This window comes from Adiantum capillus-veneris, chromosome 3 (assembly GCF_014529385.1).
Source record: "Adiantum capillus-veneris isolate H3 chromosome 3, ASM1452938v2, whole genome shotgun sequence".
Classification (NCBI taxonomy): Eukaryota; Viridiplantae; Streptophyta; class Polypodiopsida; order Polypodiales; family Pteridaceae; genus Adiantum; species Adiantum capillus-veneris.
In genome coordinates, this window is record NC_140933.1 from 161026620 (window position 1) to 161051823 (window position 25204).

The following is a 25204-nucleotide window of genomic DNA, read 5'->3' on the forward strand; positions in this document are numbered from 1 at the left end:
CCTTTTAGGGAATTTAACATTGGCAGCCATGCCATCAAACCATGGTGCCCCTAGGATTACATCCTCATGCTTGAGAGGAGGGATACAGAAGTCCTCTCTGTCCACATAGCTTTGGACATGGAGCCTCAATTTCCCAATTAAGAGAGTGATTGAAGATTCTTGCCCCTTGAAAGCACCATCGACGAGTAGTACATCTCCCATCTCATAGGCTTGGATGCCTAGCTTGGTGGCCAACTTTGTGGAATGAAATTGTGAGTAGAACCAGGGTCAAAGAGAATAAAAGCATCATATTCTCTTATAGTTCCCCAAGCATGGCATAGAGGAGATCCTTTGTGGTGATCAGCTTCCTCTTCTTGGATTTCAACCAAGGTAGCTCTAGGAGGCTCATTTTGTGTATTCTTGTGGGGGCAAGCACGATAAGCATGCCATTGCTCCCCGCACTTGAAACAGCGGTTATCTTTACGATAACGCTAAAGCTCTTCAAGAGAGAGTTTATTTTTTCCTCTATAAACTCCCTTCTCCTTAGGTTTGTTGTTGTTGGCGTTGCCGTTAGGAGACTTTTGGACATTTTCCTTCCCCTTAGGCTCATTGTTACGGTCCTTGTTCTCCGTGGGCTTAAGATTCCTCTTAGCCCCTTGTTGAAAATTGATTCATGAACCCACCATGGTATGGTGTATGTCTGCAGATATAGTGCGTGGCCTTTGGGAGTTGACATACTCCGCCATATCTTCAGTTAGACCCGCATAAATTTTTTGTTTTTTCCCTCCAAAATCCATCTTTTTCAAGACAGTGGCTTTGAGATGTAAGTCCCAAAACTTGTCTACATTTTTGTGAATAGATTCGTAGGGAGAGAGCTTCAAGCTTCGCCATTTGGTGAGTACTTTGTCTTTGGCATCGGTAGCCAAAAACTGCTTCATGATGGAAGCTCTTAAAGTGTTTCATGTTCTTGGGGCTTCATCCTTTTCCTGTAGGCTAGACCACCATTGCTTGGCGGAATTTTGAAAATGCATAGCTACATGGCGTAGCTTAGAGGACTCTCTGAAGCCCTCGTCTCCAAACGCTGCATCGAATTGTTGGATGAAGGCCAATACTTTGTCCGTAGCACCAAAGGTGCCATCGTAGGTAAGGAAAGAGATGTTCTTTCCTCCCTCTTTGAACTTCTTGAGCTTGGACGACCTCTTACACACGGCATAGGATTTCCTATTGCCTCTTCTTTTTGGTGGTTCAAAAGTTGCACCATCACTTTCTTCAGAGGAGGAAGAATTTGAGGAGGATGGAGAAGAGGGTGACCTCTTTCTCGCCTTTTTCTTCCCTTGTTCCTCCTTGTCTGCACCATCACCTTTCTCATAAGAGGAAGAGGATGAAGAAGATGGAGAAGAGGGTGACCTCTTTCTTGCCTTTTTCTTCTCTTGTTTTATTTCATCTCTCTTTGAATTATGGTGTGGAGAAGTATGCGATGGTCTTTTCCGTTTAGGGGGTGTTGGAGAGCGTTTTTCCCGCCGTCTTCGTGGATCCATCTCCGTCAAGGTGGTAGGAGACTCACTTATTTCTTGTTATTTTGGTGGGGGCTCTTGAGTTCTCCTTTGGGAAGGAGATGCGTTGTCAAGTAGTAGATTTTTGAGCCCTTCGTACGGATCCTCTTCTTCTTCCCGAATTGGTGAGAGGTCTCTTTTGGAAGTCTCACAAGGAGGCTTTCTAGGTACTCTCTCTTCTTGGTGGGGAGTTTGGAGAATCCCATGAGCACGTAGCTGCCATTGCACTTCACTTTGGAGGGATGGATTGCCCATGGCTTGTTGAAGCCTAGAAACAGGTAGTTAACAAGCATACGGGCATCATTAGTAGCCTGCTCATTAGCAAAATCAAAGCTATCAACATTAATTTCACTCTCCTAACTATTGCCATCCATTCTAACAGCCTGCTCATTCTAGCAAAATCAAAGCTATCAACATTAATTTCACTCTCTTTACTATTGTCAGCCATTCTAACAACTTTTAGGTGTAAAATTTTTTTGGTGTACTTTGGCACTTCAAGCCCTAGTTGCTACTCCTCTTAACCCCTTTAGAAAATCACTCAAGCTCGTGTACTCGTGGCTCGAATATCATTAATTGGAAGGAATAGAAGAGAGGGTCTTTCAACACCAAAACAGTACCGGCTCATGTCAAGCTTCTAATAGCTCAATAGTGGTTAAGCCATAGGCAAGCCTCATAGGACTTCACTATCAAGACCATAGCTCTCGACGATGATGCCCCATTATCTGCACAAAGTAGGCACACTACAATGCTAAAAAACTCCCATTCTACTTACTCACTTGCAATTAATAATACCGATCAGTTATAGTTAGCTTGAGGACCTCCCTTCTTGAGCAAGAAAAGAGAAACCTTGTTGTCTAATACCAATGTAACTTTTAATGGTCTAGTAACTTGTGTGTAGCGAAAAATAACATAGACATAGTGAGCATTTCATTACAATAGATTCCTAATGAGCATAGCAAGAGTGCTTGGATGGAGAGAGCAACAAAAGCATAACACCTAGTTAGATAGGCATGAACAATACTTCAAAAAGAGAGAGAAATTAAGTGATTGACACAGTTGAGGACCGGATTTACATGGAGCCGGTTCCCCCTCCAAAAGGCTTTGTATTATAGGTTCCTCATCAAAGGAGACATTTTACAATACAATACTTTGTGTTCCTTCAATAACTTGTTGCTGGTGCAATGAACATGGAAGCTTCAAGCACCGTGCTCACACTTATAAAACAAAACATCAATTCCCTCACGGTCTTAGACCCAAGACCTCACACACCATCAAAAATGGTGAGAGCTAGCGGGGTATGAGAATAGATTGAGAGGAAGAAGGAGTATTCTTACGAGAAAGAAGCATATCTCCTCACATAATCACTCATAATAGCTTAGCATAGCTTAGTAATTAGCATGGTAGAGGAGATGAGCATGCATTGGAGCTTGGCTCTTGGTTGAATTTGAATCACAAAGCCAAGAGTTGCTGGTGTAGGCCTCCCTTCTCACAAGCTTGGAGCAGATGATGAGCTTTCCATTAAATCTTGAGAAGCCTAGAGAGATTCTTCTTTGCTTCACACATGAGATTGTTTGAGTGTGTGTGTGTGTGTGTGTGTGTGTGATAATACCTTGCCAAAATCAACCTCCTCTCTCTCTTGGTCGATCCCTCTTGATTTTTACTCATGCTGGCATCCCATTGGACCCTGCAAAGTTTAGCCAATGATAATTAAGAAGCATGAGTGATAGCCTTGTGACATGTGTCTCCCTGTTGTGAGAGCTTTAGTTAATTAAACAATGCAATTAAACTCTCATTGGACCCCTTAGTCTTCTGGCCAATAAGAATTAGGCAAGCCATTGGGCTGATGAATGCTCATTGGACCCCTTGGGAGACTGTCCAATAGTCTTCTAGAGAGCTTAATTTCTATTGGTTCTTTTATCAAGTGTTTTAAAATGAATTAAACTAAATGTACTCTGGCCTAATTCTCATTGGTCCACCTCTATGGCCATCCAATAGGATTTCAATGCACCTTGGGGGCAACTGGGCTAGGGAGATGACATGTGTCCCCTATTCCCTTTGTGTAAAGGGAGCCTGCTAGAGTGTGTGTTTGTGTGTGTGTTTCTCTCTCCTCCCCTACAATTTGGGATCGCCCCCTCCTATCTAGGTATATGTGAAGACTTTATGGTCTTCACATAAGCTTTCAATTTTACCTAGAGTTTGACCATTGGACATAAGCTTTGAATTTTGGAACCTTAGCATTTTGGAAGTCTTAATGGGCTGAACCTTAGGGTCTTTGAGCCCATTGTTGCACATCGCTCTTTTTCAAATGGCCCCCCCTTTGGATCCCTATGTTCCCTCTTTTGGATCCCTATTGTGATGACCGGTCTGCCAGCTTAACCAATATTCTAGTTTTTCCTCCCCTAGTACTTCCCCATATTAAATGATCAGTTTAACATGAGAAAATCATTTAGAAGAATTAGATACTAGTTATTATGACAGCCTCAAACGCAATTTTTTCTCTCTCCATTTCCATTTGTTAAACCGCGGTAATAGTGGATGTTCTCAACTTTTCCTCTTATAGTGTAAAAATGACTATAATTGTCCCCAAAGATTTGGTCTAACGGTAAGGATTTGGCCGCTCAACTTACGGGTTGTGTTTTCAAATCCCCCATCAGATCATACTCTAGAGGGACACCTTGTGCTCACTGGTGGTCACGTTGCTAGGGCTCTTGCCCTTGGACACTCAATTGCATTTTCCTCTTGGGGTGAGTCACTCGAGGAGGAGGTTCCTAGTTGGTTTCTACGAGTTCTATCCATTGTTCTCAGCATGTGGTGCATCAATTAGGTGCCCTTGGTGATGCCTATGTGTGGCTCATGCCCGATGGTATGTGGCCATTGTCCGACCATGTAACATGGCTAATAATTGGAAGGGATAATCACCACCCCTAGTGGCCCTCTAGTGTGTCGAAAAAAAGGACTATAATTTTGGTACAAGCCAAAAGAACTCCCATCACTGGATCTTTAGTTGTATGGGGTATTAGGTGCCATAAAGCTCAAGGAAATGGTGGAATGCATATGCCCAAAAAAAACCCCAAGTTTTTGTCAGCTCATAACACATCTTTCTAGATATAGAACACTTCAAGAATAAATTTTCATCTCTTCCAATAATTCTAGAAAGTTCCTTGGTTAACATGACTTAAAAGTATCTTATGCATTTTACCAATCTATTGTTAATGATTTCATTTTTGCATAATGTAACTCTTTGTGTTTGTTTCTAATCGTGTCCTCATGCCGTCTGGGCTAGAGCAGACATCTTTACATTCACAAAATGCTTTAAAAATTGGACAGTGGCAACCTCTCCAAAGCGATTAACGAATCGGACAGTGGAAACCTCTCAAAAAAGTGGTAAATAGTTCTCTCAGTATGCCACCCAAGCTTCTTCTTCTCCATCGTCATCTTCCTCTCTCTCTCTCTCTCTCTCTCTCTCTCTCTCTCTCTCTCTCTCTCTCTCTCTCTCTCTCTCTCACACACACACACACACACATATATGTGTATGCTTTGACAATGGTTGTATGTGTGTTAAAAAAAAGTGGTAAATGGTTCTATCACTATATGACCCAAGCTTCTTCATCTTCATCTCCATCGTCATCTCTCTCTCTCTCTCTCTCTCTCTCTCTCTCTCTCTCTCTCTCTCTCTCTCTCTCTCTCATACGTGTGTGCTTTGACGATGGTTGTATGTGTGTTTTTTTTTAAAAAAGGTAAATGGTTCTATCACTATACCACCCAAGCTTCTTCTTCTCCATCGTCATCTTCCTCTCTCTCTCTCTCTCTCTCTCTCTCTCTCTCTCTCTCTCTCTCTCTCTCTCTCATATGTGTGTACTTTGACAATGTCTCATATGTGTGTACTTTGACAATGGTTGTATGTGTGTTTAAAAAAAAAATTGGTAAATGGTTCTATCACTATACCACCCAAGCTTCCTCTTCTCCATCTCTCTCATCTCTCTCTCTCTCTCTCTTGCTCGCTATACACTATTGAGAATATAAGTGGCATGCACATTGTTGATGGGGTCAACACGGGGAGGGAATTGACCACGCTAATCGTGTTGTCCTTGATTTCCCCTAGGCATGGTGAGTGAGAGAAAACTCAAGAAATAATATTAGAAAATAGATTATCATTGGAGAGACTTGCACATGAATGCATGAATGAATGAAACATTGTGTTCTTTTGGCTATTTATAAAAAAACCCCAAGCGTCTTTACTTAAGGGTCATTCACATAATTTCCTTCGCAATGTTTTTACTTAAAATATTACACATACAAAAAAAACACTGAAACATTTTAACCATTATTGATTGACTTGCCTTCCAAAATTAAACTTAGTTACAAAAATAAAAATCAAACATTGAGCAAACACATACCAGACTGAGAAAAAATTGAAACATAGTATGACCAGCCAATAAGTTAAGGTGTGCCATTACATAGAAATAAGATAATATGGAGTAATCAATACAAGTCAAAAATTAGGTTCCCGGTGGCTGCAAATCCTGTGGGGGTTGCGCTACTAGAGTGTGTGCAGGTGGGGGCCCCATGTGTGGTGTGGGAAATAGAGGCCGATAGAGCAGTTGACCATAGCGTGGCCAACCAAGAACTATGGCTGGAGGTCTACTCGGAGGAGGAGCAGATGGCCCAACCGACTCTTGGCGAAGTTGTAAAGGAGACGAGGGTGGATGTGACTGTGCTCTATGAGAGACCTCGCCCACATGAAGAGTCGATCCTAGACCAGTGGGAAGCCGTTGTTGCGGTTAAATACATGCCAAGAACAATTTCTTGTCCTGATCAATGCTGATAAAATGTTATTGTAGACGCTAGAACTCCATTGCCAAGCCACCACAACCTGGTAGACTATCTAAAACTGCATCCCCAGCCTTTGTGAAGGTACCCAACAACCACCTGTTTACAAAAGCACAAACATTAGCAGACATTTCAATGGCACATTAGCGGAGTAGTTCAATGGCAAGAACCGATCACAAAGTTGCCCTACTTGATTTACCAAGCAAAGAACTTTCTCTTCTCCACTCCAAGCTGAAATGGTGCTCCAAGAGCATCTAGCGTCCATGGCTCGTCCCGTAGTGGCTCTTGGATCATGTCACAATCAAACTCGAACCCATCATTGTCGGCTGCCACATCTCCTACTTGACGATCATACAATGGAATCACTGGAAGGCCTTCAATTTTACGTGTGAACATGACTAGTAATAAGGTCGCGACCTACAAAATGAGTACTGTTTCAAACAAAACACACACCAATATCTACCAACCATGAAATTTGGGAAAAAATGGTTGAGAACTTACTGAATTCGTGAAGTCATCTATCACAGCGTACATGTGTGACACCATACGAAGAAAGATAGTGCAAAGATGGTGAAAATTGTGCAAGCGGGCCTCCTTGATGATGAGTGCCAAGTGGTCTGCCCGACACGCCATGACTACTGCGCCATCTGATAGTAAAAACTCTACAGCCAAGGTGAACACATTGGAAACGAGCTCGACAGAGAATGCATTCAATCGGGGTATGCCACCAATGTTGGAATCAAGTTTGCAATGTGTGGAAAGGTCTGCCCACACAAGTCGTACCCCTCCAATCCATTGGTCAGGCTCCATTTTTCTGGAGTGTGAGAGAGATCCAATCAAATGTTGGATCACTCAAAGACTCCTACAATACATAAATACCATGCAAAAGAAGATTGAGGGACTACTTGTCAAATTCAAAGTGGGAGCCAAAGTGTCATAAACTCACTCATAAGAAATATTTGGATCCATGATAGCCTTGTGTAGATGGCATACATCAGTAAGTACCACAAGATGTACTGGTTCTACCCCAACACTTAAGATTTCTGCCATTTGTGCGTCAGAGTCATCCAAAACTGTGTCAAACACCATTTAATGAAATGTTAGGTATCATAATTTTGTTGTTGTTAAAACAGACATTTGTTTGTGGTGGAATCTCTTATTTAGTGGAAAGGAATCAAGTTGTTCGGATGGACGAATAGAAACCCGGTGTGGCTGCCCTCGCTTTGAACAATACCAATGGATCTCGAGACCTCGAAATCTCAAGGCTTGGGAAGGACTGGATCTCCGTGACTCCAAGTGACGTTCAAAATCACCTTGCCCATAATCTGACCCGCCACCTTCGTGCTTGCTCCTTTTGCTCTGAAACTTTGAAAACTTTGAAAAATCATTGATAACTGGTCATCTTCTCTTCTTGCCTTGTTTAGGTGTGTCTTGAGCAGTTTTTGGGCTTCAACGTCCCTTGGTCGTGCCAGGAGAAATGGCATCGATGGGAGGTTGATTGCTGGTGACACTTCTGCTTTTTGGCTTACCCTTTACCTTCTTTTGCAATGGTGCAAGTGCACAAAAAAGTGAGGACACTATAACAAATTAAACACATTACTTGAACAAGAAAAACATTACTTACCATTGTATGCTTCAGCTTTGTCTTCGAGAAATTTTCCATCCGCATAGTTCAAAAACCATGGACAGTCTTTCCACGTTTCCTTACCATGGACTCTATCCAATCATTGGGATAGAGACCACTCTCCTCTCTCTCAGAATCCACCCACGCATTGCTAGGATGCTCGAGGTATAGACTGCAAAGGCGTATTTTAAAGGCGCCGAACCACCATCTACAAAAAACAAGAGGAATAACTCCAATTTTCATAACACACAATTTTAATATTGTATAGTTTAATACCTGTATAGCATTTTTCGAACAGTACAAGAAAATTGTGGCTGCTCATCTGCGTTATAGGTAGCTTGTACGGTTTGCTTCCATTGCACAAAAGCCTTCCCAAAGTGCTTTTGTCGAAAAGCCTACAGTGCATCGCTAAGGGACACGTCACAATCACATGCGGTGCGTGCATGTAGCTTCTTTAACATCCAGAGTTCTCAGCCTCCATCTTTTCGGCCACACTCAATACACCCTTGCACATTAAGTATTAGTAATGTGGAAATACTAGAAACGATCCCAAACTCTAGTATTAGTACGCTCACTTTTCAAGCTGCCACCAATATACATGCATTCTCAACCATTGTGAGAACGGCTTCTCCTACGTTAGAATAGATGCTTCCACTAATGACACATCGCCCTTTGCCAATATATCGATCATACGATATTATTTACAATGTATCATTGAATAACATTCTTAATAAATTCAGGAGAACAATCAGTGATTTCATAAGAAAATAGTACTTACTCCAAAGGACTAATCTGCGCCCGTGCAACCTCGGAGACTCTAAAGGGCGTTATTTTGCAACCCTTTCTCCCCAGGCCACAAAAGAGATGCATTTTCAAAAAAAAATTGTTCCATTTTTGGATTGGCTATGACTACTCTCTCTAGTCCCTTTCGCACAAAAAATTTATCGGTCTCTTTCACTACCAGATCATAGCTTGCCTTGTAGTCATCTTCGTGCATGTGGTCCTCTCTACTCCATTCACTGGTAACATTTGTGTTTTCAGCCGATACATTGCATCAAACTCTTCCTGCAATACAAATCACCAAATCAAACTCATTTCCAAAAAAAAACCCGATGTGCTTACCTAATGCATGTGTATTATAAATTTACAAATACCTTCCACAATAGTGCTAGCAAAGACAATAGTTGCGCTAAGCCATTTTGCACGGTTCCTTGCCGTCCCACGAAGTGCCCTATAAGCTTTTGTCCTATCTTCTTCGTTGAAGTTTTCCAATATAAGGATTGTGGATCCGCAAGCGCTAATTTTTGCATCATGACTATGTCATGCGCAGTGGTGTGAGGCACATGGATTCGCGTCACCCTAATGTTAAATGAAACATTATATTAACAATTCATAATAGCAAGTGCACCAATAAAAGTGTGAAGAAACTTACTTGTTGATTATGCCAAGCATCAAAAGAAATTATGCCATCTCCACAAGGTCACACTTCACAATCTTGCACTCTACCTTTGGTGTAGAGAATTCATCCAACCACTCCCGCAATGCCTAATCTTTCCACGCATGGAGCCGGTGATTGCTGTCCCAAACAATAAACATTTTCTCCTCCATGTGAGAGAGCTCGGAGATGTCTCTAATTCGATCATCAAATGTGGCCGACATCACTAACTCTCTCCCGTAAGTGCCACGCCTATCGAATGGTATAGGATCTTGTCCAGGAAAAGCTTAGGACACAATGAAGCGAGCCATTGTGGACTGGTAGCCTCTTTCGGCTATAGAGGTTGTTAGTTCAGCCACAAAATCATCATTTGTTCTAATGGTCGGGTATGCCAGAAGACGGAAAAGGGGTATACGAAGTAACAAGTGATTGTATGGCACAACATGTGCATTAATCCAACCCGATGAGATGTGGGTATCAATCACGGAACCAAAGAAATCGATAACAGGATTATTACCCGTGCTTTTTGCAAGGTTGGTCGTCGATGTGACTGCACTCGTTGAAGAAGGCACTTGCATCGATGTCAAAACGAACGCTCCAACGACGGAACCACTCTCTTGAGTGATGTGTAGAGGATTTTATTCTTGGGTGATTTTAATTGTCATCTCTTCTTGGTGATCCACATCTTTGGAGTGTTTTTTTGTTAAAATTGGCATCTTGTTTGTTAATTAGGGTGCTTAAGGTTTTCAAAGACCAAAAGGAATGTGAAAGTAATATGAGAGGTTTCAAGGTGTGGGAACAAGGTTTAAGAGAAATGATGAAAGGTGAAAGCAATATGAGAGGGTTGAAGGTGTAGATGGTGGGAATAAGTTTTAAAAGAAATGAAATAGAAGAGAGTAGGAGTAGCAGGTTTGGAAGGGTATAAAGGAATGAAAAAAAAAAATTGCTTTTCTAAAAGATAGAGATCACTAAAGTGAAGGAAGACTAAAACTATGAGGAGAAATAAAGAGTCCACATGTGAGCTTTTATAGAAATTTGGAAAAGGTTTTTTTTTTTTGGGGGGGGGGGGGGGGGGGGGGGGGGGGGGGGCTCCTTTAAAAAAAAAAGACTTTTGGGTCAAAAGAGAGGGGGAAGGGGGTGCAAGAAATTAAAAGGAAGGCATTTTCGTAGGCGTGGGATAGGTGGATGTGGGGAAGCAAGGCGGGAGAGGGTAGTTGGGTGTGATACGTAGGGCGGGGACATGGCGGCATGAGGGATAGGGCGGCGCGAGGGGGGTAAGGCAGCGAGGGGAGCAGGGGCACGAGGGAGCGCAAGGGGGGCAGGGCTAGGGGCATGGCGAAGGCATGGAGCGCGAGCACGAGGAGGTGGGGATAAGAAGGGGCACCCGAGGGGGGTGGGGGCGTGGGGAAGGGGCACCCCTACTATCCACATGGCAATCACGTGGACTGCAAGTGGCCCATAGTCCACATGAACTGTGACATGGATAGCAGGGGCGCCCCCCTGTCCCCCCCCCCCCCAATCTCGAACCCACCCCCTGCGCCACACCTGCCTCCCACCCTGTCCCTGCGTCCCCTACCCCACCCCCCTTGGCGTCCTCTTGCTGTCGTGCCCCCTTCATGCTCCCTATCCCAGCCCCCCTCACGCCTCCTCGTTGCCCTCATCCCTCGCCTTGGTCCCCTCGCTATCCCGAGAGAGAGAGAGAGAGAGAGAGAGAGAGAGAGAGAGAGAGAGAGAGAGAGAGAGAGAGAGAGAGAGATTCCCCTCCCCCTTTCTCTCTGTGCCGCCCCCTCCCCCCCGCCGACTGCCCACGGAGAGAGAGAGAGAGAGAGAGAGAGAGAGAGAGAGAGAGAGAGAGAGGAATGGGGGCAATCCACATGGGGAGAGAGAGAGAGAGAGAGGGGGGGGGGGGGGGGGGGGGTTGGGGACGGTTCACACGCGGAAACTTGAGAGAGAGAGAGAGAGAGAGAGAGAGAGAGAGAGAGAGGGAGGGTGCGGGGCGGTTCACATGGGGAAAGAGAGAGGGAGACAGAGATTCAGAGAGAGAGAGAGAGATGGGGGTGTGGGCATTCCACACGGGGAGAGAGAGAGAGAGGGAGAGAGAGACGTAGAGCGAGCAAGGGAGGGTAATGCAATTTTAAAAATAATAATTTTAATATGGATTTAAAAAATTATTAAATACTATTAATAGCTACTAAGACCAATATAAAATGCTCTTAAATCCTCTAAATGCAACTAAACACTTTCACTCTCATCTTTTCAAACTCCTACAAGAGATTTCTACTCGACTATCATGTCGTTTTTCCTTCTTTCGAAAGAGCTTCTCCCTTTATCAATTGAAATTTTATCTTTGGGGTTATATATCTACAAGAGCATGTTTTGCCACAAATTTCTTTTGCTTTGCATGCAATTGTCATTGTTGGGAGTGAAGAGTTGACAGCGCCAATGGAGAGAACAAACAATCACTTGGGAGAGGAGTTTTATGTTGTGGACGAATCTCTTTCTACAAAGTTCGTGGTGCTAATCAAAGATGACATGGTCTCAAATTTCTACTGGCATGGCTGCTCCACGCGTGGATGTTCCCTATATAGACCTTACTAGTCCAAGAAAGGAACAAATCTTTGGAGAGCAAGCATTGCAAAACTCTATCGAGGTAAGGAATAAAATAGTATTTTATCATTTTTTAATGCAATGATGAAGCCCAACGCTTTGACAAAGCTTCTTTCAAAGATAGTGAAAATCAAACAAGTGTCGAAAATACCAAAGGTGTACAATGGTAACATGGTGTTTGAATTTCCACCGACCTTAGGAAAGGTTTCCAATGGATGCTATGGAACATAAGTATGATCCACACCATTGGACCAAAAGCAAACCTCAAATATTGCATTTCTTGGAGTGTGTTGCAAAAGTCGCTGTCGAGGTGTTCTAACATGTCTCAATGAAAGTTGTCCCAAATTGGTTAATTTTGGGAAGTCAAACACAATCCATTTCAATGGCAACATGCTAAATCACCTTGCATGGGCGAGTTTTGCGACGGACTTGGTTGCAAGCTTAATTGCCACTATTGCGCTCAATCGCCCATTTGTTTGCGTACATGTGATTGCTTTGTATATTATGTCATGCCAAGGGATGAGAGTATGAGCAGATTAATGGTACATCAAGGAACTCACCAACATGACATGCGGGATGGGTCGTCAAAAGGGCTCACCGATAAAACCCAAAGAAATGGTTGCATGAGTTCTCAGTGTGGATAGACATGCAGGCGCAAGAAAGGTGCAAATGTGTGTGGCAAAGGAAATTGTGATGACAACTTTGATGCAAGAGGGGCCTCTAGCCTTGTACTTGGTGAGTAAGAATTTCTAAATGTTGTTGAGGCAATGGACCCCTTGGTGGAAGAACATTGGTGAGGATGCTTTCATTTTCTCTTGTTTGGACATAATATTTTAAATTAATTTAACTCCAAAGTACAGGTTTTGAAGGTCCATGGCTACAACTAGGAATGGGCCAACAAAGGAGAGCTTTGGTGTGGACTCCTTGCTGTGGCTAAAAAGAGAATGTACATATGATTTTTTTCACAAAAGCGGGTTTCCTGGGAAAGGAGCGGAAGGGGAGCGTTGTTTTGTGTTCAAGATGTCTACAATAGGTCCTACATCTAGATTGGGTTTGGTTAATTGAATCTGACAAAGTGGATATGGAGATCTTCGGCACGCTTGGGTGCAGTTCGATCACACTCACCAAGTGGCGGATTGGGTGACCATGGCATGCCACATTTATGATCCAGGGTTTTTTGTCTTAAGAACATATTTTAAAGTTTGGCATATCTTAAGAAACAACCAGCAACGTGTTTACTAATGTGCTTGTCTTCCGTTGTAGCATGCAATGATCTCCAACATGTGAGATGAAAGAGGAAGACATGGAAGCACAAATTCTTTACTGGGAGTGCATAAATGAAGTTATGCCAGGGTCATGGATGTGAGAGATCGGATTTCCATGGAGTCATGGTAGATGAAGCTCAAGCCAACTATCATGTAGTTCGCACAGTGTTCAATGGTGGCAAAGACAATGTTCCACAACATCGAGAGCGATCTTGCCTTTTTCATTGGAAAAAAAAGCATGGTGGCACACACCACAAAGTACATTGTCTCTTCATCTCAACAAACCCACAAAGACATGACATTGTGCGAAAAGTGGCGTCTAGACCTCTATAAAGAGGCAGTTGCAAGGGAGTCTCGTCTATTTCGACAATGGTGGCTAAATGGAAATTGCATGGATAAAAACATCCCTACAATGGACTCTTGGTTGAGTTGGTGGGAGGTGCGTATTGCACATTGGGGGAGTATCATGTCAGTAATAGAGAGAAGTGCTGATGGGGCAAACACTCCAAGAACCAACTTGGCCGAGAGCAAGCATGGTAGTTGGCTTGCAGGCGAAGGGTTGAAAAGAAAAATCTCATTGTATGATGCATGAACTTCAGATATGGCAAATGCAATACTACAAAGCACAAAGGCAGTTTCTTACTCTCAAGGTAAGCATATTGGAAAGGGTCCTTCACTAGAGAGGCTAAAGGAAAGAGTTTCCTCTATTCTAGCACAAGTGATAAGAGTAGTAAATGAGGCTACATCTGAAACACCCATGTATAAGGATCGTACCCCGCTTGAAGGAGACAAAGAAACCGTTTGGCAAAAGCAAAGGCCATCAATTGTGATTGATGTTGAGGATGAGTCAACACATAGGCGAAAGGACAATGCAAAAACACGAGACCACACAACACACAGAAGGCCAAGGAAGATCATTTTCACGGAAGATTCACAGTTTGTAGATGTGAGTGAGAATTACAAAGAGAAAACGAAGTTTTGTGTTTTGGAAAAAAAGGTCAATGAAGCTATGTGGGCAATCAGAAGAACCCTGATGGATAGTCGTGTGACATGCAGTGGCACCCCCAGCGGTGGAAAAAGATGTGGACAAAATATTGTGGCATGTAGTAAAGGGACTCCTCCACCATCCTTTGAGGGATATAGAAAACATCCAAATGGGATACTCAGACAATTGTTTTGGTTTTATCCAGACATGTTATTCATTGCTATGTGGTGGATCATAATATGGCAAGCTCCTCCTCCAACAACTTGCCCGGTTAATCTAGGAAGAAATATCACAGATGAAGAAGTAGAGGTACTACTTGAAGGAGGATTTCAAGTGGACACAGTTGAAGGAGATCGAGAGAGTGAAACAACCATACAAATTCCTCCTAGGGGTGGAGGTGATTCCTCTTCTGCATGCTTCAATAAAAGAAAGTAGTAGTGGTTCAATACTAAGAAATGGCATAAGAGTCAAATTTTGGACTTCCATTTCAAAGGAGGCAACTAAGAAAATTGGGCTCGCTCTTTGTTTAAAGGCTAAGGTGATTGAAGAGAAATGCATTGTAGACAAAGCACATGAAGTCTTCAAGGTGCATCACACTCTAGATGGACATGTGGATGTGTATGAGGTGCACATCAAGGATGAACCCTATTGCACATGCCCTGATTTCACTGATAGGGAGGCCAAGAAAAACTCTTATTTGGTTTGCAAGCACTTGTACTTCATTTTCTTGAGAGTTCTTGGACTGAGCCAAAATGAAAACATGTTCATACATCAACCCATGTGAAGCAAAGTACATGTCTACAATGCTCTTAGCCGTGAATGCACATATCCAAACTTAGAGTGAAGCTGATGATTGTACAATTTTGTGACAAAATTTTTGCCATCTATTATAGCTGGCGAAGCTGATATAGATTTGGTAGCAATTGGACCTTTGGCAAAGAGGTTTTGGATTATCTTGGGTTATAGAACTTTTAATCTTTTTTTTTGGCAAATCTTGATATAAATTGATTTAGGTGTATACTTCTCCGAGAGAGAGAGAGAGAGAGAGAGAGAGAGAGAGAGAGAGAGAAAGAGAGGGGGAGAGAAAGAGAGAGACAGGCAGACGGGTTAGGGGGTAGAGAGAGAGAGAGAGAGACTAGAGGATCAAGGGAGAGAAAAATGGAGCAAAAGCGATGGTGACGACAATGTGGGATCGAGGTGTGTTTACCAAAGAAAAAAATCTAAGAGAGAGAGAGAGAGAGAGAGAGAGAGAGAGAGAGAGAGAGAGAGAGACCCAAAGAGAGAAAGATCAAAGTTGAGAAAACAAGGGAGAAAGAATCTTTTTGGAATCTGCTCGTCGGAATCTAAAAAAACGCTCGCCAAAAAATATCCCCCGCACGGAGGCAACAAGATCTCTTTGTCTCTGTCTCTCTCTCTCTCTTTGCTTCACCTCCAAGGATGGTGGATGCAAGATCTATGGTTTTGAGGGTCTCTCTCTCTCTCTCTCTCTCTCTCTCTCTCTCTCTCTCTCTCTCATTGGTTGTAGACCATCACAAAGCTCTACCTATCATCTAGCATGACATTGTTGATGGTGTCCTGTCAACTAGTGTCGCATGGTGTCCTACCCTGCGAGAGCTGTAGGTAGGAGTGAAGGGAGGGGGGTACGGCAAGGGCGAGAACAGGGACGCAAACACAGCAATGGGGAGCACACAAGGCGGATGATTATGACAGGAGTAGGGACTTTCTTTCAAGTTCCTAGATTCGTTGGGAATCTCATGGAAAAATTAATTGCTTACGGGGAAAGTGGACCTTGGCATAAGCAAACTTTCAGCTAATTCCGATTTAGGAAGATAGATATATGCTTCCAAGGACTTTTTAAACTTCAATCTCCAATCATTTTCGCAGGTGAGTTGGGACCAAATCACTATGTTTTTTAGCTTTTTTTGTGTAGAACTCACAGTAGTGAGTGATATTGTATTAGTCAGACCAAAAAATTTACATAAGAAAACCCTCCTCAAGATTTTGAGCCAGGGTACCAAGACAACCACAATATTACTATGAGAAGCTACTTCCCATACACGGGAAGCAAGCATCGACCAAAACAGAGCTCATAACATAACCAATATTACATAAAAAAGTACCAGGATTTATAGGGAGTCACCCTCGACACTACATAACAACATAATCAAAGCCACTGCATGGCTTGGTTGCCACATGTTGCAAACTTCTTGCCACAAGAAATACAACCTCCCAAGCAAAGGCAAGTACAGACGGGATCGAAGAACTCGATCACCGACTGCTTAGGAGCCATCCAACAGAATTAAAAAAAACAAATGGTAGTTGAACTGCGGCCACCATGGTGTAGATAAGGACTGAGCATAGTTTTGCAGGCTAATTAGGGGAGCCAAGCCCCATTTGAAGTACCCATCCCCTGCCACAAGAGTGCTCAATGCCTGCCACACATCAAGCATACTCACGAAGTGGAGAAACAACTAGATCTCACCAGCATTACCCTCCCAGGGGAACGTAGGAAGGGAGGTCTCTCCTAGCATCCAAAAATCAGAGCCGAGCATGGAAGGGCCACCAATGAAGACCGCAGGCTAGCCCGACCCCTCACATTAGAGAGGGCCACTGCCCACACGTCCATGTGCGTAGACCTCCAACATCAGAGACAAGGCCTCACCTTGCCGCAATGCCAACTATGAGCATGGACGAAATGACTATGTTTTCCAAGATCCAAATGTGCTTTTAACTATTGATGTAGTAAAGATCTTTCCAGTAGGGTGGCACACGAGCACACGTTTTTCATTAACTAGATTCTAATAAAATGCTCATGGGAGATTGAAAGCCAACTATCCCAATGATTATGATTATGGGGCAAGTAGAGCAGTAGTGGACCATACTACTAAACATGCAAAATTTTAAAGACAATTTAAGTGTTCTGTGTATTTGAGTATGAAGGGCCGAGAGAGAGGATGAGGAGAGCTTGTGACTGAAAGCGGAAGGAAAAGAAAATGCAGTCCGGGGGGGAGGGGGGGGAGGGACGCGCAAGAGGAGGTGGAATCACATTAGGAGACCGCATGACGCAAGGCAGGAGTAGAGGCCGATGGAGGCCGATGGCCGCACGAGCAAGGCAAGGCAAGGCCCAGATGGTGGGCTTGAGGGTAGCTAGCACAGGACGCGATCAGAAGCAGCCATGCAAGGGGAGAATGACCCATGCGATGGCCGATGATGCAAACAACCCTTTCTTTTATACAAGAGGAAGAGGATGTTGCATGCTTCTCCATCACGGTGTGCTGGCTTAGGTGGGCTCAAATTTTTTTTTTGAGCTGTTCTATAAAGAGATGGCTTGGAGGAGGAAAAAGGCAAAGGTTTTCTTCTTTTATCCTCAATGGCAACCGGCTAATGTGAATTTCAACCGGGAAACCTTTCCCAAACACAGCTATAAGCCCACTATATTGATATAGCTTGAGTTTTACATATATATTGCATCACAAAAAATTTCTTTGGTAAAATATATGCCGAGTTGACAAAGGGACTACAAGGGATAATTTGGACACCATACAAATGATAATTTGGTTGTATCATTACTAGTCTTTCTTTGTTCAATTTGGTAAGTGACTAATGGGATGGACACATTTGCAATTCGTAAAGGATCATGTTTTTGTTCAATAAGAAACAAGCCAACTCTCTATTTGTATCAAAAGAGAGCCGAGAGCATGTGAAGGTACCCTATAAATGGTGAGGTATACATCAAACACAATTGCAAGCTACTCTTTTGAGGAGGACACCCTCAAAGGTTATACCAGGTCCAAAGGCTATGGCTACACCCCATTCGGGTGACGATGGCACGGACTTGGACTTCCTTAGCTCATCCAAGACAAACAACACACTAGATGCTGAGACATTTCCATACTTTGAGAGGATGTGGCGGCTTGCTTGCAAGTGATGACCATCAAGATTTGCCGCTCGCTCCACAGCATCAAGGACAGCGGGTCCACCCGGATGAACAGCCCAAAACACTTCTTGAAGTGACATTGATTCACCAGGAATGTCCTTAATGAGATCTTTGCAAAAGCTAGCGACATGATCGGACACAATTGATGGAAGTGTGCGGTCTAGGTAGAATTCAAGACCTTCCACTTTCATGCTACCTTGGATGATGTTTTCAGTGTGAGGGATGATGGTCTCAATGGCACTGTGGATCTCATAAAGTGGATGCTCGCCTCTGAGTATAACATCAAGGCTTTGGTACTGTGGGTGCTCGTGACGAATTATCGGCGGTATATTGTCACCGGGGGATGGGCATGGTGGGATGTGGATTGACATAATATTGTTCATGAAGCTAGACAAAGAGGGGGGATATTTATATGTTCCATTACTAGATAGGCGGTCCTTTTGATGGAGATCATCCTTTCTTGTGTGTGTTGTATGAGCAATTTGGGGTTTGCCATTCCATTGGGAAGAGATGCCATTCCTGGAAATTGGCCCAGGGGAGGAGGGGGACGAGATGCTCATCGCCGCCTTGCTGGGCGTCTTCTTATAACCACCAGCTGCATGTGTGCTTTTGAGGGCTGTTGGCGGTGGAGCACGCTCCGGATGGGCACCGATGATGAGGGCGACGGCGCCATCGCCGAACAGGGCGGCAGATACGAGGTTGTAGGGGCAGGACTCGTGCGGCGCGTGGAATGTGGTGGCGGAGAGCTCGCTGCAGCAGACGAGCACGCGGCTACCGGGATTGTTCTCGGCAAGGTCCTTGGCCACTCGCAGGGCCGTCACGCCGGCGTAGCAGCCTAGCATGTAGAGCATGACGCGGCGCACGCTGGGGCGCAGGCCCAGCAGCTGGACCAATCGTACGTCGGCGCCTGGCATGGCCACGCCGCTAAGCGTGACTACGACGAGGTGCGTGATGTGGTGAGCTGGGCGGCCCCACTCGAGCAGCGCCTCCTGTGCCGCCTGCGCCGCCAACCTGGGCACCTCCTCCGCCAGAATCTGGTGGCGCTGCTCCAGGCTGGGCGTGTCCGGCGTGTAGAGCTCCGGATGTTGCTTCAAGAACTCCTCCGTCATGATGGAGTGCCTCGTCTCCACGCCCGACCTCTCGCCTGCCATCACAGTTGTTCAAACGCATTTATTAATCTGCAAATTTTTTCTTTCTCAATTCGTCTAGTAAAACTCACCTACAAGTTTCGAAACAAACGTACAAATTTAATTCAAAGACCTTTAAATATAATCAATTTACTCCTTAGATGTAGGGTTTTTAATCAGGTTTTTGATCCCCCCCCTCCCCACGTATCCAATTTAATTTATAAGCTAATATTTAGCCAAAAATCTAAGCTATTTACCAGGATTTATAAAACTATAATGCCCAAATTTTGGTCCTCAAAATTGAGGCTTAATTTTATTAAAAGATTCTTGGGGTTTCAACCAAAACTTTTTCCCTATGGATTTGTGAGCATGGATTCCATGGAAATCACAGACTTTTATATTCCAATTAAATAACCCATAGCTTACTATTTAACACTTATATTTTTAAAAAAAAATAAAGGTATTTAGGCATCTAAAAGAGGATATATGTCTATTGCTCATTAACCAAACATTTTTTTTAAAAAAAATTTGGTGTAGGCACTATCAGAAAATCTATTACTTATATCTTTGGCATTGAAAAGTATTTTTCCATGATCAAAATTAAACAACTCTATCAGACAAGGCCGGTCTATTTTTCGAACGAAACAACACTATCAGACAAGGTATACAGAATTTTGAAATCAATGGTATTTGAAAGGTAGATTTTTGAATAAAGACTCTCATGAAACACCACAATCCATTAATTTTGAGAAGAACATGTACTAGAGGCTTCATTAGATCAGGGGGTGGGTGATCAGACCACCAAGATTGAGTTCAATATATCATGCAATGTATTTACTTATACGAGGCAAAATGACGTTCTTTTAATGCAATTTGGATCAAAGCACGTATCCAAATTAGAATTTGCAGAGCTCGATCCGTATAATAACCTGTATTTGAACTTAAGTATTTGAGATTGCTATCCCTATGCAGGCTTGATTTTGTATAAATGTCATCATGCATGCTGGTTTTGATATTTATGAAAAATACTGATTGTTAGTACATAAAACTTTTGTTATTTTCTAACAAAAGCTCAGAAAAGGCATCAAAGTTGGCCTCCACATTCCAAAATTTTGAATTTTCTAAGAAACAACTAGCGATCGACTCCTCAAATTATTGAAATGTCTATGTCAAGACCATGGACTAGTGGTGAAGGCCCCCCTGAAGACTCCATATGCATTCTGTGGAGGTTCATGGACTCTATAGCATAGTAAACTAGCCCACTAGCATATTAGAGGCATCTTTGTACTAGGGAGACCTTTGCATGCTAAGGCTACACAAAGACATTCTCTTATTGAACCAAACGATCAATGGTTAGTATTATTGATTAGACACTAATGGTATAGGTAACTTATGAGGATCAAAGATTGTTGTACAGTGCTCATGGTAGTGTACTCGGGGGGTTCACAGTTCGATATCCCCTTATATAACGTGCGTTCGTGAGGTATTAAAAAAACCTTTCTTTTAACATGTCTAAATTAATAAAATGATCTCTTATTTTATGAAATTTTTACAAAAATATAAAAACCTTTTATTTTTATGTATCTTTGCTTAAAATTTTAGCATTTTAAAACCCTTCCTTTTAAAACTCACGTTATACATTAACATGATTACATAATGCACCCCCTGAGGTAGTGTAGTGACTATGAAATGCTATAACTTGCAGGTACCTTTCAATGTTGGGTTGTGGATGTATCCGACAAAAATGGTTGAAGTGGCAAAGAAGGTTGAAGAAAATTTCAACTTCATTAGCATGCTGTAAGAGCTTGAGATGGAGACTTTGAGTAAAAATGATTGAAAAATTAGTTGTATCGGGTTTTAATTTGGCCATTAATTGTAACTATTTTTGGATAGTATTGCTAATATTGGTCATGCCCGCTGGTAGGGATTCATCCACAAACATTATAAATTTTTCCGGTTTCAAAGCAATTTCTACTTGCACAAGTTTAGGTTAAAAAAAGAAATTAGACTTGGAAATATAGAGGAACATGCTTTGTAAAACACATTCTCTACTCTACTCTCATCTCGAGAGTTGGGATTTTCTTGCTTAGTCAGTTCGATACCCCTAAAGATACCCTTGCAGTGGTGATAGCCCTCCAAAAAACTGCGTGATCGACACAACCGGTCACCTACACCTACACGGGGGGCTTGCCCTGATATTGAACCATTGCCATAGTACGAGGGGGACTTTGACGTCAACTTTCCTTTCTTGTGGGTATTTTAATCCAAAACAATTATGAACAATCATATATTATAGGAAGGTGAGCTATGTTATTTAAAGTATATGATTGAGTCCCTCCATTGGAGAGAGAGAGAGAAGAGAGAGAGGGGGGGTCGAGGCTGCAATGCAAGCCCCCTTAATAAGTGGCATGCCCCTTTGCACACCCTAAAGTCCAAAGACCTTTGCCACTTGAGAACATCCAGCAATTCAATCCAATGGTCAAGAAATTGCACCACAAAGCCCCACGTCAACATTATGTATGGCCAACAAGCGAATTGGATTGTAGCACTTACAGATACGCTGCATTTTGAGCTTAAGCTGGGTCATGTGTTGGCAGTTGGTGACGTTGAAGTAGAAGTCTGCGAAGCTGTGCTGCATGAGCTGGTGCGGGGGCACGGCACGTGCGATAGCCAGGATGCATGCATGGCCGTTGCCTCCCACTGCATGAGGTGACATCGCCCTGCAGGCTCTACCAGCATCCTGCACGTCGAGCGGAGATCGTCGCTCGTCATCCAAGTACCCGTTTATATGAACATCATCGACACGCAGATCGATTTGATGCAGCCGTTGCTTCGTATTAGCTTCATGCCCATGAGCTGCAACGCCGTCCCTAGAGTGATGCTGAGGCACGTCTGGGAGCTGCAGACCGGCCTCAGAGAAGCCATTGCCATGTCGATCATGATTACAATGCACCGTAGCCAGCTGAGGATGATGATCATGATGGCCAGTACCGATCTGCGTGTAGGCCATCCTGCTAGAACTCTTTATCAATAAGGGCGCTGGAACATGCACGCACACATACACAAAAACTCTCTCTCTCTCTCTCTCTCTCTCTCTCTCTCTCTCTCTCTCTCTGTGGTTCGCCTGCTTCCTGTATTTATCTGAGACTGGCCGCCAGTATTAAAAGCATGCGGTGCCGAGTATCAAGCAAGAGTTTATTAAACTCTAGGCCTTAGTTTATATATTCCAAGAAGCCATTAGAGCAAGAGGTAAAGGCGGTGATCCTACCTACTCTTCTCTCCCTATCTTCTCATGCATTTACCCTAAAATATCTAATCATCAAAATTGCTCTCCTCCTTGATCACCTCCTCCAATTAAATTGCTCCAGCTCCTCGAGCTTAGCTCCTCGAGCTTCTCAACTAGTATGCCTTGATTGCTTCATTATGTACATGGAAAGAAGTAAAGAAGTGATAATAGTATGATTTTACCGCAAGGTGTAACTTTTGGTGATGGCTCCACAGCATCTCTCCTCAAAGCTTTCTAGCCCTGTCGCTATGGTGAAAATCCTACAATCAGTGCATTCCAAGAGTCCCTACTCAGGAGTATTTTGAGAAGTTCTGGTGCTCTCCAAACTGCACGACATCTAGCAAACATGTCAACCAAGGCATTGCCAGGCATGACATCTTTTTCAACAACCCTTGACTAACAATATCAGTGTGAATTTTTATGCCCATATCAACATCTTGCATTGAGTCACATTTTTTCAAGATGCACGCGTATGTGATTGCATTAGGAGAGAGACCCTCAATTTGCATCGGCTGAAAATAGCCTAGAGCTTCTTTACCATAGTTATTATGGGAAGTCAAGGTATTCCAAGAGATGGCATTAGGAAGATGGGGTTTGGATTAGTACGTTGATATTGCACGACATGCATCTGCAGTTGTGGTCTCTTCAGGGAGGCATGCACCATCTTGTGGTGGAAGGATGCCACTCTTCAAACCGGCAACAGTGCTCCCTTCCCTCTCCTCGCTTCAATTGCATTCGTGTAGTATAGACACATGATAGCATTGTTTTTTTGAATGACACTCGCTCAGTTTAGACTGCCTTTATATTTTACCATTCCCCCTCCAATCAACCAATGCTAACGGTGTTGCCTCAGCTGGACATATCCCTCAATCAGCGAATTCTAGAAGACTACATTTCAGACACCGAGCACTTTTTGTGATTTATGAAGTACACCACCTCCGGCATACATGTCGACCAAGGCAGTGCCAAGCATGACGTTTTTTGGCAACAACCCCTGGCTAACAATATCATCTTGACCTCTTTTGCCGATACCAACATCTTGCATGATGCCAGATGTCTTCAATGTGCACGTGTAGGTGATTGCATTTGGAGAGATGCCCTCTCTTTGCATTTGCTAAAAATAGCCCATAGCTACCCTCGAGCTACCTGGCTCTACATGCCTTCAAGATGCACACATAGGTGATTTCATCTCGACAAAGGCCATCACTTTGCATCCACTAAAAATAGCCTTGAGCTTTTTGTCCTTGCTCCTGTTGTGGGTATCCTGCAATCAATGCATTCCAAGAGATGTCGTTTCAAACAGTAAGCTCCTCGCGCTGCTTCTGAAGTGCACCACATTGGCATACATATAGAGCAGTGCCAAGCACGATAGCTCGTTGCACTCCAAGAAGTACAAAGCTCCTCAAGCACTTTCTATGCTTTTTGAAGTGCACCATATTTGGCATATATATCGACCAAGGCATTGCCAAGCATGACATTTTTTGCAATAGCCCTTGGCTAACAATACAAGATCAAATATTGAAGCCCATATCAGCATGTTGGGTAGAGTCACATGCCTTCAAGATGCATGCAAAGGTGATTGGATCTGGAAAGAGGCCCTGACTTTGCATGTGCTGAAAACAACCTAGAGTTTTCTCGCCTTGCTCCTCTTGTGCTAAGCACAAATGCTCGTTGCGCTTAGACAAGTACACAGCTCCTCAAGCACTTTCTGTGCTTTCTGCAGTGCACCGCATTTGGCATACATGTCAAGCAAGGTAGTGCCAACCATGACGTTTTATGTCAATAGCCTCTGACTAACAAGATCATCGTGAACTCTTTTGCCGATACCAACACCTTGGATGCGAGATGCCTTTCACATGTAGGGGATTATATCTGGAGCTTTGAGGTCCTCACATCACATCTGCTGAAAACATTCCAAAGATTCCTGGCCCTGCCCAACTTGGGTATATCCCACAAGCAATGCACTCCAAGAGACAAGATTTTGGACAGGAAGCTATTTCAACCGTGTTGATTCTCTCTCTCTCTCTCTCTCTCTCTCTCTCTCTCTATATATATATATATATATATATATATATATATATATATATATATATATATATATATATATATATATATATATATCCCGCCCTTGCTGTAACAAAAAATAGTCCATAGCTTCCTGGCCCTAACCCTGTTGGGCATATCCCGCAATCAATGCACTCCAAGAGACTAGAATTTGAATAGAAAGATTTGTTGATTCTCTCTCTCTCTCTCTCTCTCTCTCTCTCTCTCTCTCTCTCTCTCTCTCTCTCTCTCTCTCTCTCTCTGAGCACTGTTCCACATTCCCACATAGGCATAGGCTGCTAGTAATGTAGTCCAGGGGATACTACTTATCATCTAAACGTGTACTTTATGAAGCACTACACACTGTGCAAGTACTTTGAATCCACAAACCCACGTCTGTGAAGGCGATTACCGAGATGATCATGGTGGATAAGAAGGAACAAAAATAGTGTGCTAGATGAAGCCCCCAACAAAGCTGGCCAAATAACGAGAAATCTATATGGGGCACATGTCATGGCGTCATATTGAAATAC

General features: G+C 43.3%; 1 protein-coding gene across 1 annotated transcript; it reads right to left on the reverse strand.

Annotated features, from left to right (window-relative positions):
* Window positions 1-17823: 17823 nt before the first annotated feature.
* Window positions 17824-22474, reverse strand: LOC147462072 (piperidyl ketide synthase 2-like). Its single transcript, XM_086509518.1, has 2 exons — window positions 21896-22474; window positions 17824-19359 (listed from the first exon to the last, which is right to left on the reverse strand). Exons 1-2 carry the CDS (start codon window positions 22350-22352, stop codon window positions 18011-18013), a joined length of 1806 nt encoding a protein of 601 aa, XP_086365644.1. The 5' UTR covers window positions 22353-22474; the 3' UTR covers window positions 17824-18010.
* Window positions 22475-25204: the final 2730 nt, after the last annotated feature.

Coding starts and splice junctions, on each gene's coding strand:
- LOC147462072 (XM_086509518.1), bottom strand. CDS start 22,352: ATGGCCTACACGCAGATCGGTACTGGCCATCATGATCATCATCCTCAG. Junction 19,360..21,895: donor GCTCAAAATGCAGCGTATCT/GTAAGTGCTACA, acceptor CTGTGATGGCAG/GCGAGAGGTCGGGCGTGGAG.